General features: G+C 45.9%; 2 protein-coding genes and 2 non-coding genes across 6 annotated transcripts; 3 read left to right on the plus strand and 1 right to left on the minus strand.

The window, feature by feature from the left end:
* On the plus strand, nucleotides 1-9,790 carry dyrk1ab (dual-specificity tyrosine-(Y)-phosphorylation regulated kinase 1A, b). 3 transcript variants are annotated; one of them, XM_058080356.1, is made up of 12 exons: nucleotides 1-825; nucleotides 2,293-2,354; nucleotides 3,679-3,875; nucleotides 4,003-4,095; nucleotides 4,195-4,383; nucleotides 4,498-4,645; nucleotides 4,715-5,001; nucleotides 5,111-5,257; nucleotides 5,339-5,479; nucleotides 5,558-5,861; nucleotides 5,948-6,072; nucleotides 6,191-9,790. In XM_058080356.1, the coding sequence occupies exons 2-12, from the start codon at nucleotides 2,327-2,329 to the stop codon at nucleotides 6,776-6,778; spliced, it is 2,247 nt and encodes a 748-aa protein (XP_057936339.1). In that variant the 5' UTR covers nucleotides 1-825; nucleotides 2,293-2,326; the 3' UTR covers nucleotides 6,779-9,790. The 3 variants fall into 3 exon arrangements, with proteins under 3 accessions (XP_057936339.1, XP_057936340.1, XP_057936341.1); XM_058080357.1 differs by lacking the exon at nucleotides 2,293-2,354; XM_058080358.1 differs by lacking the exons at nucleotides 1-825; nucleotides 2,293-2,354 and adding an exon at nucleotides 856-1,609.
* A 184-nt stretch (nucleotides 9,791-9,974) lies between these two features.
* On the plus strand, nucleotides 9,975-10,046 carry trnap-cgg (transfer RNA proline (anticodon CGG)). Its single transcript has one exon. It is a non-coding gene; the product is annotated as a tRNA-Pro (tRNA).
* Nucleotides 10,047-10,267: 221 nt separating this feature from the next.
* trnap-agg (transfer RNA proline (anticodon AGG)) lies at nucleotides 10,268-10,339 on the minus strand. Its single transcript has one exon. It is a non-coding gene; the product is annotated as a tRNA-Pro (tRNA).
* A 230-nt stretch (nucleotides 10,340-10,569) lies between these two features.
* On the plus strand, nucleotides 10,570-15,139 carry thap12b (THAP domain containing 12b). The gene is made up of 5 exons (XM_058080556.1): nucleotides 10,570-10,935; nucleotides 11,321-11,441; nucleotides 11,514-11,621; nucleotides 11,713-11,749; nucleotides 12,679-15,139. Exons 1-5 carry the CDS (start codon nucleotides 10,847-10,849, stop codon nucleotides 14,562-14,564), a joined length of 2,241 nt encoding a protein of 746 aa, XP_057936539.1. The 5' UTR covers nucleotides 10,570-10,846; the 3' UTR covers nucleotides 14,565-15,139.
* The last annotated feature ends 153 nt before the right edge of the window (nucleotides 15,140-15,292 follow it).

Consider the following 15,292-nt stretch of genomic DNA (forward strand, 5'->3'; position numbering starts at 1 on the left):
TGTCAGGAGGGTTTCCCCCCCCCCCAAGCGCAGTCGTTTCAAATGTTCTCCCTTCCCGCCGGAATAATGCTGTCAGTGGATATACATTTGACGTTTTGGGATAACGAGACACGTCTAATGGATCGGGTGAAGACGCTGAAGAGGCCGACATTTTAAGACTGTTTAATAATTAGGCGGCGCCGCACTTACTGGGTTGTCCGTGTCTCTGGTCTACCGGGCCGGTTCACTGCGCAGGTTTGGACCGCGCGCCATTTTGTGAAAATTGACACAAAATTCCAAAGCCAAATTACCAGAGGACGCGGGTCGTGTTTCGTGTTAAAAATACACGGACTGCACCCGCGCTACCGAGCGGGTCGTGGAGGTCGACGCCAATTTTACAAAGACTGCGTAAAATCTGTTTGACGTACCTTTTATTTAGCGGCGGCCACGATTGTTAGCTTGAGGCTAGCCTGGGAAACTAGCGCTAGCCAGGACAGGTAGCTAACGTTAGCTGCGTTCATTTTGTCAACTAGCTAGCCAATTCGCTAAGGTTAGCTAGTGACTTATGTGTGCTAGTTAACGTTAGCATGTTGCTAGTCATCAGCTGATGGTAACGTTACTCTAATGTTGCTCCGATTGTCGACGCCGTTCAACTGAATATCTATGGAAATGAAGACTTTATTAGATCTGCCTGGTGAATTGTAGTATTTGCCGGTCCGAGGAAGGGGGGGTCGGATTTAGTTATCAATACTCGCTAACCGTGCAGGGAGGGGAGAATCACCAAGCTGGAGAAGTTTCCTCATCATACAGGTTATTGGAGTTTAAATGAAGATCGTGCCATCAGAGGTGAGTAGATATATTCATACTTGGCGGTAGTTTCCTCCATGTGTACCGTATTGTGTTTGCATTAGCGTGTTAAATCAAATTGTTAATAATGATGGACGCGACAGTGAAGTTGCGAACGGTATCTGTGGTATGGCGGCTAGCTAACCATTTTTGGCGGTGCCGAGTGGGTCTGAGAGCGGCTTTAACGTTTGCCTCCAGTCAGTAGGTCAACAAGGGTATTTTTTGCGGTGATAAATGTGAGCCGATTGTGTTTTATGGTGAGTGACTGGTTGGCGGAGAGTCATGCTGGCAGCACTAACATTAACCCTGCGGTGTTAGACAATTGTCATTGTGCGATATAGGGATCTTTTGCAACATGTCGCCACAGAACCCTTTAAACGCGAGGGGCCTAGATGTGCAGGAAATGGTGTGTTGTGCGAGACCCAGCTAATGCTGCTAACGCCTGGGAGCTAATTCGACGAAGCCTAGCTAATGGTTAACGTTGACTTGTTGAGGAACCAGCTGAGTGGGCCCCAGCAGCCCGCTGGCTGGAGCACAGCGTCACATAGCTAAAGTTGCCGCTGGATGGGTGAACGACAGACAGGCTCGCTCGTCCCGCAATTTCTCACAGTACCCTTAACGATCGCAGCCCGTTCACGCTTGTCACGGCCGCTAAAGGCACACCGGGAATACGCTTGGGCATCTTTGGCGAGGGTTTTTATTATGTATTTGCCTGACGAGGGACTCGAATAACACTGAATATGCGTTCCCATGTCCAACCATGACGAGATTCACCCCACCATCTGTAAGTAACATCGCTAGCCGGACCCGCTGTCTTTTTCTAAATATGCACGCATGCTTTGGTAGTTAATGGTGTTGCATTGCTGCCTTTTTGATTTGAGGTTTGGAAATGGGCGTGAGAAGATGACACATGAGCTTATTATAGAGGCCCTCTGCCAACACTTAAGATATGATAACGGATAGGAATAGCAAGCTAGCTGCCGTTATTTTTGCACCTTCAAGGCCCGTTTGTGGCGTGAAAGAGTGGAGCCAGGCAAGGAACTGTTCATATGCCAGTTCTGAACGTCAACAATAATCATAAATGAGAGCATGGAGCCGGCTGATGCTTGATTTTCAAAGGCTGGGTGGTTGGACATCCACAACAGTTGAAGTCGTGTGTTATTAGAAACGCCATGTTCACAATGTGGAATGTGTACAATATCTATAACCTTTAGAGTAACCGCACACAGATAACAGCAGCATAAATATTCTTACATAATATGTATTATTTACTTTGGACTACTTTTAATCCACAGGCAGTTGTTTTGCGGGTGACTTGAGTACTTCATAAACACACTTTTGAAAGTTTGGGGACACCCTTTCCTATTTGGGTCACCCCATCCCCTTCGACACTAAACTTAAAGCCCAAAGTAAGAGAATAATAATTTTCTGTAGCGATTATGTGGTGTTTTTTTTTATTCTTTTTAGTTGCTTTGCTGCTGGACTCTCCTCCCAGGATGATATGGAATTTTTGCAGAAGATGCATCCAGGTTAGCTGTTGTTTATGTGTTTTCTATATGAAATATCGTCCTCAACCAGCTCCTTTTTATGGGAAGTGGTAAACCTAAGTTCCTCCCCTGTCGTCGTCATGCCTTTATCCAAATCTGCATCCAGGCTTGCGCGCTTCATCACATTGTTATGTGGGACAAAGTAAGACACGGCAGTACAAAGTGCTACAGTTTCACCTAAGTGATTCTTTTCAGTGGTTTCTATTGCCCGACAATCCGGAAAACAAAAGACAAATCATGTTTTAATACATCTATTTCTAAAAATGTATTTAACATTAAAATGAGCAAAATGTATTGTTCAATAAATGTCTGTATAAATATAGTGGAATTAATATTGTGTTACACCTTATTGGTTCCCTAAAATACAGCCTGTGCCGTGCTCTCTCATCTTACAGTTCCTTTTATTTCTGTCAGTGGCTGTGTATTTTTTCCCTTTCCCAAAGCTGGGTCAGCTTTCTAACGCTGTCATATGGAGTGCAGGTTTCAGGCTCTGCAGCTATTTTGCTGTCAGGCTCTTGTGTTGAAAGCAGCGTCTAAGTGTGCCAAAGTTCAATTTTATTTCTTGTTTATTTCTTGTTTTCTCATTGGAAAATGGGAGCAGCTCTGCCCTGGCAACAAAAGTAGGCTATTTGCATACTGCGTTGTGATTGGTCTGTGCATTGATGGGCTTGCCAAATCACGCTGTATCTCTGTGGTGATAGGCTATGCTAATTAGGTGCTGTTGCTGGGATTCTGAATAGTGGTTACTGTGTAGCGCTGGTGAATTGTGTTGTCTGGTGAGAGATGCTGATAGCTGAACATGCTATTTAATATTTTTTTTCATTCCTTCTGGCTTAAAATGAAGGATGATTCACTGTACAGTATGGCGGTGCTTTCTTCTCACCCCCCTTTTCACTGGTCAGCCTTTTCCTCAAATGCTGAAATGTTAGTGATACAATAAATATGATTGAATTGATGTTTAGTTGATAATGATTTAGATGAACTTGATAATGTTATTTAGAAAATGGCATTTATTGTTATTGTATGACCATATTTGTTTTGTTCTTTTAAAATGAGTTTGATCATTTTGAATATATGTGGTAATATTCATTTGCATCTTGACTGTTTTTGCCAGATGCAAGATTTTGGGGTGCAAGGTTAACCGTTGAGCTTTTTTATACAGAAAAATGTTCTTCTGCATATTTTTTGTGGTAGAAGAAACTCTACTCCTCTGCATTGTGATGATGCAACGACATGATTAGCCTCTCTAGTTTTTAGTGCATGTCATGTAAATTACAACTCAAGGCAAGGTGTTAATTTCTTCCAGGAGGAGAGACTTCAGCATGCAAACCTTCGTCTGTCCGGCTTGCGCCCTCTTTTTCTTTACACACTGCTGGTCTTCAGATGGCTGCTCCAATGCCCCATACGCACCAGCAGTACAGTGACCGCCACCAGCCAAGCACTGACCAATCTGTTACGGTCCTACCGTACAGCGACCAGACACCACAGCTCACTGCCAATCAGGTGCGTTAAAAGTGGCTACATACGCCGCCCTTGAATACATTGACTCCGAATGCACTTGCCATGTCACTATAGAAAAACATTTAACGGTTGTTTAAAATCATTATTATTTCTTACTTTGATACATCAGAGGCACATGCCCCAGTGCTTTCGTGACCCAACTTCAGCTCCCCTGAGGAAGCTCTCCATTGACCTTATCAAAACATACAAACACATCAATGAGGTTAGTGAACTTGTTGCAACGCTCCAAAACACTTGACATGAATATTTTCTCCTGTGGCACTTTAGTACGACCGTTTTGTTGACATATTTTTTGTTGTAGGTTTATTATGCAAAAAAGAAGCGACGGCACCAACAGGGTCAGGGCGAAGACTCCAGTCACAAAAAAGAAAGGAAAGTCTTCAATGATGGCTATGACGATGATAACTATGACTACATCGTCAAGAATGGGGAGAAGTGGATGGACCGATATGAGATTGATTCCTTGATAGGAAAAGGATCCTTTGGACAGGTGTGTGCTTGGCTTTATGGAGATGATTAAAGTTGGGCAAATTGTTACCAATTTGAATATTTCAAATGCCCCAACAGTCCCAATCTGACTGAAACTGTTTTCTGTCATTTGTAGGTTGTGAAAGCATACGACCGGGCAGAGCAGGAATGGGTCGCCATTAAGATCATCAAGAACAAGAAAGCTTTCCTCAATCAAGCCCAGATTGAAGTGCGCCTCCTAGAGCTCATGAACAAACATGATACCGAGATGAAATACTACATTGGTAAGCCCCTCTTCAAATTTGCTTCTTACGTGGCGGGACATGAATGAACATTTTTGGTTTCTTTGGCAGTTCACCTAAAGCGGCACTTCATGTTTCGGAACCACCTCTGCCTCGTGTTTGAGATGCTTTCATATAACCTGTACGACCTGCTCCGAAACACCAACTTCCGCGGCGTCTCGCTCAACCTCACCCGGAAGTTCGCCCAGCAGCTATGCACGGCACTGCTTTTCCTGGCCACGCCCGAGCTCAGCATCATCCACTGTGACCTGAAGCCCGAGAACATCCTCCTATGTAACCCCAAGAGGAGCGCCATCAAAATAGTGGACTTTGGCAGTTCGTGCCAGCTTGGACAAAGGGTATGTCTGCTTGCAACCATCCTAGTGCTTTATATTATTTTCTTGTTTACAATGTCCAATTTCCAAACAGAAAATCACAATTGTCTTGTTTTTTGTTTTGTTTGAATAGATATATCAGTATATCCAGAGTCGCTTCTACCGCTCCCCAGAGGTGCTTCTGGGAATGCCCTACGATCTGGCCATTGACATGTGGTCCTTGGGTTGCATCTTGGTAGAGATGCATACAGGCGAACCTCTCTTCAGTGGAGCCAATGAGGTATATATGGACAGCAAGCCTCCAATGTGAGATGCACATGCAAGTATTGACATGCATTGAACGCTGTGGTGACTTTCTCAGGTGGACCAGATGAACAAAATAGTGGAGGTTCTCGGCATCCCACCTAATCACATAATGGACCTAGCCCCAAAAGCCAGGAAGTTCTTTGAGAAGCTTTCAGATGGCACATGGAGTGTTAAAAAGACCAAAGATGGCAAAAGGGTACGCTAACGTCATTACTGCTCTTCTAACTGCGCTGTCATGTGTGGAAGTAATTGTATTTGCGCATTTGCTTCATAGTATAAACCTCCAGCTTCACGGAAGCTCCACTCCATCCTGGGTGTGGAGACAGGGGGGCCGGGTGGGCGGCGGGCAGGGGAGTCTGGCCACGCCGTCGCTGACTACTTGAAGTTTAAGGACCTGATCCTACGGATGCTGGACTACGACCCCAAGAGCCGCATCCAACCCTACTATGCCCTGCAGCACAGCTTCTTCAAGAAGACTGCGGACGAAGGGACCAATACAAGCAGCAGCGTGTCGACGAGCCCCGCTTTAGAGCAGTCCCAGTCTTCAGGAACCACCTCCAGCACCTCCTCCAGTTCAGGTAAAATTGTGCATGATAGGAATATTTGCTTGGCTAACTTTGCAAAGAGACAGCACCTCAGTAAGTAATACTTGTGTGTCTCTCAGGAGGCTCATCTGGAACAAGCACCAGTGGCAGAGCAAGGTCAGACCCTACCCATCACCACTTACACAGTGGAGGACACTTTGGCACAGCCATGCCAGCCATTGATGGAGACAGCCTCTGCCCACAGGTCATACCCTAAACTCTGAATGACATCGTTAAAGTGCATTTTCTTCCACAAGCATGACGATACCACGCACATGTCGGATGAACACCGCTGAGAGGGACTTTTGTTCTTTTATTAACAGGCTCGACAGGCCTATCCACCTCCACTGGTGTGGGGAGGTGGAGTCGGACCAGAGTCGGTCACCGGCGAGACCCACCCAGTCCAGGAGACCACCTTCCACGTTCCCCCTCAGCACCCTAAGGCCCTGCATCCCCACTCACACACTCATCACCACCACGGGCAGATGATGGCAACACGACCACGCCCACGCCACTACACCTCCCCGACACACAGCTCCTCGACGCAGGACTCCATGGAGGTGGTTCACGGCCATCTGTCTATGACCTCCCTGTCTTCCTCTGCTTCCTCTTCCTCTACATCTTCCTCTTCCACTGGGAACCATGGCAACCAGGCCTACCAGCTCCGCCATTTGCCCGCTGGAGCGCTTGACTTTGGTCAGAATGGTGGGCTGAGCATGGGTCTAGGTGCCTTCTCGAACCCACGGCAGGAGACTGGCATGGCGGCGCACCCTGCATTCTCCATGGGCACGAACACGGGGCCTGGCCACTACCTAGCGGAAGGCCACCTGACCATGAGGCAGGGCATGGACCGGGAGGAGTCTCCAATGACTGGAGTGTGTGTGCAGCAGAGTTCGATGGCCAGCTCGTGACTGCACTGACATTTGGCTGTGTGTTCCCCCCTGTGCGTCATTTTTAAGGTGGTGTTTTTTACTACAAGGTGTGTTGAGAATAAAAGCTGCTCACATCAGAAGGGAGATATCACTGAACCGCTACTACAGAGGGAAAAAAACCTTTGTTAAGAAGTATATATGTAATTTTCATCCGTTTTCTTTTGCGACCATTAGGCACAAAATAATACTGCGGAATAACCATAGTGAGATCGAGACATCCATCTTACCATTTCACCAGTTTCATGTAATCCCCATTGGGTATGATGTGTCAAAAGGAGCATTTCAGAGCAGAGTTGGAAGCTGTCATCACCGATAGCTAGCTGTCGGCGACGCTGATGCTTGGCGTCCTCTTTCGGGGACCGCCTGACATTATTGTTCCACTGGTTAGTCATTATTTTTGCCCTTATTTTTTTTCAAGCAAAAATTCACACGGAGAAAAGCTGCTTGTAAATCCTGTAGCTTGACGTGGAGGGGAAGTGTTTGCGGTGATATTTCTTGTCGGTGTCGTGTAACTGTTCGAGGGGAGCGCGTAACAGTGGAGTCCCTGTAAGCGCGTGCTGGCCGGGCGGAGGTGGATACAGACACCCAAGTGGGTCAAAGGAGAGGGAAGCACCACCCCTCAGTCTAAAAGGCCCAAAGGTCCTTCCTGCAAGCTCCAAACGGGCCTGGCACAGACGAGCGCAGCAGCGGTGGGCAGGGAGACGGCAAGGAGTCCAGTCCAGTGAAAGGAATAATGTCGGTGGCTGGTTCTAGATAACCTTTTGGCCTTATGACTCATGGACTTGGAACGGGATGGAGCTGGACATTATCATTTGAATTAAGATGGCTTTTCTCTATTTTTCTCTCTAGACAGCCCTTAATTATTTAAGGAAATGAAAACATTTTAGAAAAAGGTAAATAAGAATGGTAATTTGAGGCCTTTCTTGACAAAGATATCTTCTTCAGCAGGGCCCCACATAACAGGGTCTTTATTGTACACAACAACCTCCTAAACATGACTTCCTTGAAAAATCTTAGTCACTGGTAAAGGATTTTGCTGAGTGGAAAGAACTATCCCTTTTTATGTTTTTACCCCCCCCCCCCTCCAACCTTTGCATGTAGTTCCTCATCAGAACCACCTGCACAAGTCTCTCCATCCAAAACATGGAAACTGAAGAAGAAAAACAAGTTAAGTGACTGCCTTTTTTCTCCTCAAATTATGCTGTGAATTTTACAAGAATTTATTTTCCCTTTGGATATGTTTTTATACCAAAGCAGTTGTTTTATAGCCTATAGGTGTCTGTAACCAATAATGTAGCAGTTCACCACTTTTCACGCAAAGTCTATCAAGGTCTTATTTGAACTTCAATACAAACAGCTGCAATATATTACATTAGCAAAACTGGAGAGCGTTGTTCAGACCGTTGGCCACCTTTCTTTGCCACCTTTTACCAAAACTGTTTCCATATCAATTGGTGGATTATTTTGGGAGTCTTTTAAAACTTTGGTATGTTAGAGAATTTGGTAGTTACTCTGCAGGCTCCGGAGTAGCGAGATAGAAGACGATGGGGGGTGGGGGGGACTAATGCGTTCTATTCCGGTGTTGTCACTTTTCTTTTTCTTTGTCCATCATGCATACTATTTCAAAGGGTTTTTGCTGCCTTTCATACATTTGGTCAACTTGGCTACTTGTTTCTGCCTTCTCGCGAGGCTGAATGGTTTTCTCTTGCTCGGGAAGAGAGATCCCCTTGATTGTTGTCCTCTTGAAAGGGAAATGGGGTGTCATGTTTTGCCTGGGCAGACATGCATGTCCTCAAAACATTAGTCAATAACCAGATGTTCATTTCTCCTCCTCTGTTTTATTCGGGTTTGGTTTTGTTTGTTTTTTGACATCAGGGATTTTGAAGTGCTTGCTGTCTTCTGTTACTCGTTTGACCAGCTTTGAAATTAAGAGAGGAAATAACCTGCCCACGGCCACCTGTCAAACGGACGACAGGCCACACGTCATGCTGTTGTCATTGAAAGGAGAACCCATACCACAACCATGCTTGGTCTTTTCCCATAAACACCCAATGTAAAGCTACCTATATTGAGACTGGGGGGTTTTATCTGGATGTCAAGGTTAATTGCAAATTTGCAATCATTTTTTCCTACCCCGCCGAATTTGAGATATTTAGACATTTGCCAGTGGTTTTTATTGCTGGCACCTCGTACTGGTACTAAACATTCCAAAAATAAAGACTGAAAAAGACAAAAAAATTGACTGCAGTGACTCGTAAGTGTGCGCCTATTTCAGATCATGCTGATTGACCTCTTATTTAGAGCAGTTGTCATGAAATGCAGCCCCTTTTTAATAGTTGAAATAGAATTTATGTATATATTTATATTTTTTTAATAAAGGAAGTATAGAACTCACTACCTTGCTCCTGCTGGTATGTTGATTATGTTTGTCAATTTGGTGACCATTCATTGGGCAGGAACTCCTGTTTTCTTAGTGGCAAAACCTTGCCTCGTGGCAACGGTACTTGACTACATCAGGACAACACTATGAGGTAGGGTTTGAATCAAACAGGGAAAGCTAGATCTTGAAACCTTAATAATTTTCACAGGGTATATTGTAAGTGCATGTACATCACAAACCTTTGTTTTTGGTTCTATGAGAAGCACATGGTTGGAAAAAATCTGAAAAGGTTCCATCTTTCACACGCCTGTTCAGTTTGTGGGTTCTACACAAACATGTATTCTTGTTGACATATCTGAACACCCAGCAGAAGTGCAAATCCTCTTATTTGATTTGGATTTCTCCAAATTTCTTTCTTTTTTTCGTTTTATAGTTCACTTTTTTTGTACATGCAACATGCACTATAGAATTGAACAGCATGGGGAAAAGGATAAGTCCATGTATCCACAGATTGTAAGATCTAGTGAAGACTTTGCTGTGTTTATGACAATGCCCTTTGTATTATATTAAGACAGTCTTATGTATGATATATAAAAAGAAGTTAATTGAAATGCTTTGTGCGTCTTCTTTGTTCCCAACTTCATTGAGTCATTTGCATAACGCTGCACTTTATGTACTAAAATGTAATTTTTTGGCTACCTCGCCAGTATAAAGGACATGAAAAACAAAAATACTGCCGAAAATGAATAGCGACGGTGCCTTTATGAACGAAAAGGGCGATTGCGTGAGGTACTCGGCTCGTTGGTCTAGGGGTATGATTCTCGCTTCGGGTGCGAGAGGTCCCGGGTTCAAATCCCGGACGAGCCCTGCTTTTTGGCAACTTGGAAAAAAATGACGCGAAAAGTAGTTCAGAGAAAAGGTGAACATCAAATCTAATCTGCGTGCTGCAATTTACATCTCAATTGACTGTCCGGCAGTTCAGGGATGTCGCTAACCACGTGGTGTTGCTAGAATACGTCATATTCTTGTTTTGCTACAAAACATTGCGATCGTCCTACCGCAAAACACGTCGCACTCAGGCTAAAAGAGGGCTCGTCCGGGATTTGAACCCGGGACCTCTCGCACCCTAAGCGAGAATCATACCCCTAGACCAACGAGCCATGGCATATTCCTTGTTTTATTTTATACTATTGATATCTGGCTATCAGTCTTCAATTTACTTTTCGACCTCAAGTAATGTTCTTTGTACATTCGGTGCATAAGCTTGTGGTTAAGCTGCTGTCGTCTTATCATCAAATCGCCGATAGATGGAAGCACCGAGAAAGTCTGCATTCTCAATGACGTACATTTACGTCAACGAGCAGAGGCTTATCTGTGTTTTCATTGGTCGAGTGCTTGGCCTATCGCGGTGCCCTCGAGTGTATCTCTGTCCTATCGGGTGCTGTGTCTCCACTGCGTCTCCCGAACGGAACAGTCCTCGTCTTCGGCTTTGAAATTCAACTGCCGTCACTTTATAGGAGCATTTATTGTAAACGCTGTGTTGTCCAACCAACTCAGACGTTATCGTCTGACTATGTAACTCCATGTGAATTTCCGAGCAAACAACGTAAAAGGGAACCAAACTTGGTCGAGGAAAGTCGTAGCAGCTAAGCTAGCTAGCGAGAAATATGCCGAATTTTTGCGCGGCCCCGAACTGCACACGGAAGAGCACGCAGTCGGATTTGGCATTTTTTCGTTTTCCAAGGGACCCTGAGAGGTAATAGCACATTTCCTATTGTTATTGTTGTTTATCAGTCAGTATAAGGCTGTTGCTTTTGTTTAAAAAGTGCAGCTAATGTTACTCTCCGCTGCTTGTTGTAAACTGCACGCGCCCCTCTTCCTGGAGCTTTCAAAAGTCAAATGATTCACTCGTAACATGATTCGGCTCCATTTAATATTTAAAAATTAAAAATTTAATGTTGCATGTTTGAGAAGGACTGTATGTTAACACAGCTCTTGCTGTAAAGGAATGATGTTCTAAAACCATACTATACACATATTGTTAACTGCATGATGCTAATTGTACACGCAGCGTCTTTGACACTGCATATGTCATCAAGTGTATCAATATTTTTATATGACAACATGTGTTGTTTCTCCAGGTGTCGAATCTGGGTAGAGAACTGCCGCCGGGCAGACCTGGAGGCCAAGACAGTAGATCAACTAAACAAGCACTATAGATTATGTGCCAAACACTTTGACCCATCACTGGTGTACAGAACAGTGAGTATCTTCCATCAGCGTACACTTCTTCCAAGTTGTTATTCCCAGTTGGAAAATCATTTGCCCTCTTAGAGCCCCTACAGGACGGTGCTGAAGGATACGGCTATTCCCACCATGTTTGACTTGACCATCCGCCCACGGAGTCTACGTGACAAGCATCACAAGCAGATTAAAGAACTTGTGAGGAGGAAAACAATCACTATCTTTACATTGCCTTTAGTTAGTTGTGTTACAGATGTTTTATCTTGGACACTTTTTATTTTGGTTTCAGACGGAGGAGGACTTAAAACGAATCAAGGAAAGGAGATGTAAGTAAATCAGGTACTCTGGTTCTTCGGGTAGGCCCCCATATTCCGCTATCGGTAGAGCTGCCCTCTCTGCACCAGCTGCACATGTGTCACGTTCAAAGACTGGGACGTCACATAACTTCCAGTTGGCTGGTCCTAAGAAAGTGACAGTAATAACTAGTGTAGTGGTCGGTTGCTATTTATTTATTACTAGTCTTTCCTGTGTAGTCGTCCCTTGTTTATTGCAGTTACTTGGCTCCTGACCTGACCGCAATAAATTAATTTCCGGGATATAGGATTCAATGTTAATAAATTGAGTGTTTTTGTGGTTAGAGCGTAGGAAACCTGTTGATGACTTTGTAAATAGGGTTTTTTTTAATTATTAGACCCCTGTAGACATGAATATCACGCTTTAGCCACTTATACACTGTTGTTTAATGTTTACAATGCGTTGCACAACTCTTTGAGACAGCTGCTACCTAGCGAGCCAATCACTTAGCCTTAAATGTATTTCTTCTAAATTTAAGAAGGAATGGGAAGATAACTTTTTTTCCACTATCGTGTGGGACATGCCATGTCTGACTTCTTGCATTGTTAAGTCATTTTGTGTTGTGGCTGTTTATGTATTGGTCCACGATGCATTCCATGATATAATTTAACAAGAAAACGAAATCTGCATTAATGTTACAAAATGAAGTCAAAATATTAAGAGGAAAAAAAGTTGTAAACTAACAAGAAAAGGTTGTCATTTCAGGAGAATAACGTAATATTATGGGGAAAAGTATCATTACTTCAGTAACATAAAGTGACTAAATAAGGGAATAATGTCATTTTAGTGGCACACAGTTGAAGTACGGTATTGAAGAAAAAAGCTTCAGTTGTGACATGAGAAACAAACATGCAGGAGATTGTTGGTCCATCATCTCTGCATCCGCTCTTCTTCATCTCAGTGGCAGCAGCTGCTGCGTCCAAAAAGGAAGCCGCCGTTGAGGAAAGCACCAGCGAGCCCCAGCTGTCCACAGAGGAGAAGGAGCTTCGCAGTTACCTGAGGTCTTTGTTTGAGGTCATAATCATGCTGGCGAAGCAGAGCATCCCACTGGAGACGTCTGAAGTTTCAGCAAGCGAGGATGTGTCCAACAACTTTCAAGCCCTGCTGGATTACCGCATAAACGCTGGAGATGAGGCACTGAGGAAGCGCTTTGGGGGCACTGCCGTTAACGCCGAGTACCTCTCCTCCACACAGCTGGGCCAGCTTCTGGATGTGTGTGAGAACACGGTGAGGGAGGAGATGCTCATGGAGGCGAGGGAGAGTCGTATCTTCTCGCTGGTTACAGCCGACCTGGTCGACTTTGGCAACGAGAAGCACCTGCCGCTTTTCCTGCGCTTTGTTAACCAGCAGAACATCCTCCGCGAGGAGTTTTTGGACTTTGTGCCATTCAGCGGTGACGAGGCGGCGCTGGTGGAGAGGCTCGAGGCGCAGCTGACTGAGCGTTGGGGGCTCAGCATGGAGGATTGCCGCGGTCAGGCTCACAAGGTCACGGGGGCGTCTGCCACCAAGATGAAGGCCGTGGCCGTGCTCCTGACGGAGAAGTACCCGCTGGCCTTTCACATGCCGTGCTCGCACATGCCGCTAAACATCCACCTGGCCAATAGTCTCCCTTTCCCCAACGTCCAGATCCTCATGGAGACGCTGAGGAGGCTCCGCGTCTTCTTCAAAAGAGCGGGCGCGCACGCACAGCTGGAGAAGGCGATATCCGCTCACTACCAGAAGAACGAGGACAAAGCGGCGGCGCTAACGCAAGCCTCCTGCAGCACCTGGACCGAGCAACACAACGTCTTTGACGTGCTGCTGGACATCCTGGTACCGCTCGTATACTGCATGGACGCCATTCACAACAACGCAGAAGACGTATTTGACCGTGCTGCCATAGCCGATGCACGGTCCCTGGCCGAAATCCTTGCCGACTTTGAGATGGTGATGACCGTGATCGTGCTGAAGAATGTCCTCACGTTCACCAGAGCGTTCGGCAGGAACCTCCAAGGCGACACTCAGGATGCATTTAGTGCCGCCAACAGCCTGACTGCGGTCATGCATTCGCTAAACGAGGTCAACGATAACATCGACATCTACCATGAGTTTTGGTACGAGGAGGCGGTGAGCGTGGCCGCTTCCATGGAGATTCCGGTGCGTGTCCCGAGGCTTTTTATTCAGAGGCAGCGTGCGGCCGACATGGGAGAGATCCAAACGGAGGCCTACTACAGGGAGTATGTGACGCTCCCCATCATCCACAGCGTCATGCAGGAAGTGGAGGAGATGTTCTCCGAGGTCAACGTCAAAGCCCTCAAATGTCTCTCACTGGTGCCGGCCATCATGGGCCAGATGAAGTTCAACACCACCGAGGAGAACGACGCCAGCGTTTACCACAACGACCTGCCCAATCCCGAGACGCTCCCCGCCGAGCTCCACTGCTGGAGGATCAAGTGGAAGCACCGCGGCAAGGAGGTACGCCTGCCCACCTCCATCCACGAGACGCTGCAGCTGCCCGACATCAAGTTTTTCCCCAACGTCAATGCTTTCCTCAAGGTGCTCTCCACGCTGCCCGTGCTCAAGGTGGAGGAGCAGCAGGGAGAGGCGGCGGGCACGCGGCTGCAGGCCTACCTGGACAGCGTACCGGTCAGGCACCGGAACCGAAGCCTCGCCGTGCTCCACGTCAACGCCGAAGTCAAGCCGGACTTGGACGTCATGGTGGACAAATACTGCAGGCTGTACCCAGAGGACGAGGCTGAACTGGAGGCCGAACCTGAGGAGGTACCTGAGGAGGAAGCCATGAAGTGAAACACAACTGTGTTTGCTAACACAAACATTAGCGATGTGTGAATGAGGCTACTTTTCTGGTATTCCATACAGGCTTTTATTTGGTGTGTGACGCCCGCAAGGCCGCCTGACATTCCGTAGTGTGAGGAGTATTCTTTTTCATACAGAGCTTCTCCCGGTGTGGCTGGTGCATGTGCAGAGGTATTGAACGCATCACTGACAGATATGTTGAATAAATAACCCAAGTTCTTGACCAAGTGGTTAGCGCTAGGCCACATAGCTAGGAGATCCGAGTTCAAGTCCACCCTCGGCCATTTCTGTGTGGAGTTTGCGGTTACTGTGGTTCACTTTTAACCGCAGTTGCCGTAGAATGGCCACAGGAGGGCGCCACCTCAGCAAATGCGACCGATTTCTCAGGTCCACCTGGTAAATCCTGTCCAGGAAACCGCATTTGACTCCGTGTTGTTTGTTGTAGGTTTATGTTTAGTAGGCAGTGTAACAATGCCGATAGAGATGTATTCTTCCTTCCTTACCCACCTACCACTATCTGCTATATTAGTATGTCCTCTTTCCTGGTTTGATATTTGAATAAAACATAACAGCTACGTTGCTGAGGTTAGTTTTGCATATATAGTTTGTATTATTGTGTATCTTGGAACGTGCTGCTGCACACACACATATATAATTATTATTTTTGGAATGGACCATAAAGTGTGTTTCAATGGCACAACAGAGGCAGAGGTGTTTCT

The sequence above is a fragment of the Doryrhamphus excisus genome, chromosome 8, assembly GCF_030265055.1.
Source record: "Doryrhamphus excisus isolate RoL2022-K1 chromosome 8, RoL_Dexc_1.0, whole genome shotgun sequence".
NCBI classification, from domain to species: domain Eukaryota; kingdom Metazoa; phylum Chordata; class Actinopteri; order Syngnathiformes; family Syngnathidae; genus Doryrhamphus; species Doryrhamphus excisus.

Coding starts and splice junctions, on each gene's coding strand:
- dyrk1ab (XM_058080356.1), top strand. CDS start 2,327: ATGGAATTTTTGCAGAAGATGCATCCAG. Junction 2,355..3,678: donor TTTGCAGAAGATGCATCCAG/GTTAGCTGTTGT, acceptor AATTTCTTCCAG/GAGGAGAGACTTCAGCATGC. Junction 5,480..5,557: donor AGACCAAAGATGGCAAAAGG/GTACGCTAACGT, acceptor TTTGCTTCATAG/TATAAACCTCCAGCTTCACG.
- thap12b (XM_058080556.1), top strand. CDS start 10,847: ATGCCGAATTTTTGCGCGGCCCCGAACTGCACACGGAAGAGCACGCAG. Junction 10,936..11,320: donor TTTCCAAGGGACCCTGAGAG/GTAATAGCACAT, acceptor TTGTTTCTCCAG/GTGTCGAATCTGGGTAGAGA. Junction 11,442..11,513: donor CATCACTGGTGTACAGAACA/GTGAGTATCTTC, acceptor TTGCCCTCTTAG/AGCCCCTACAGGACGGTGCT.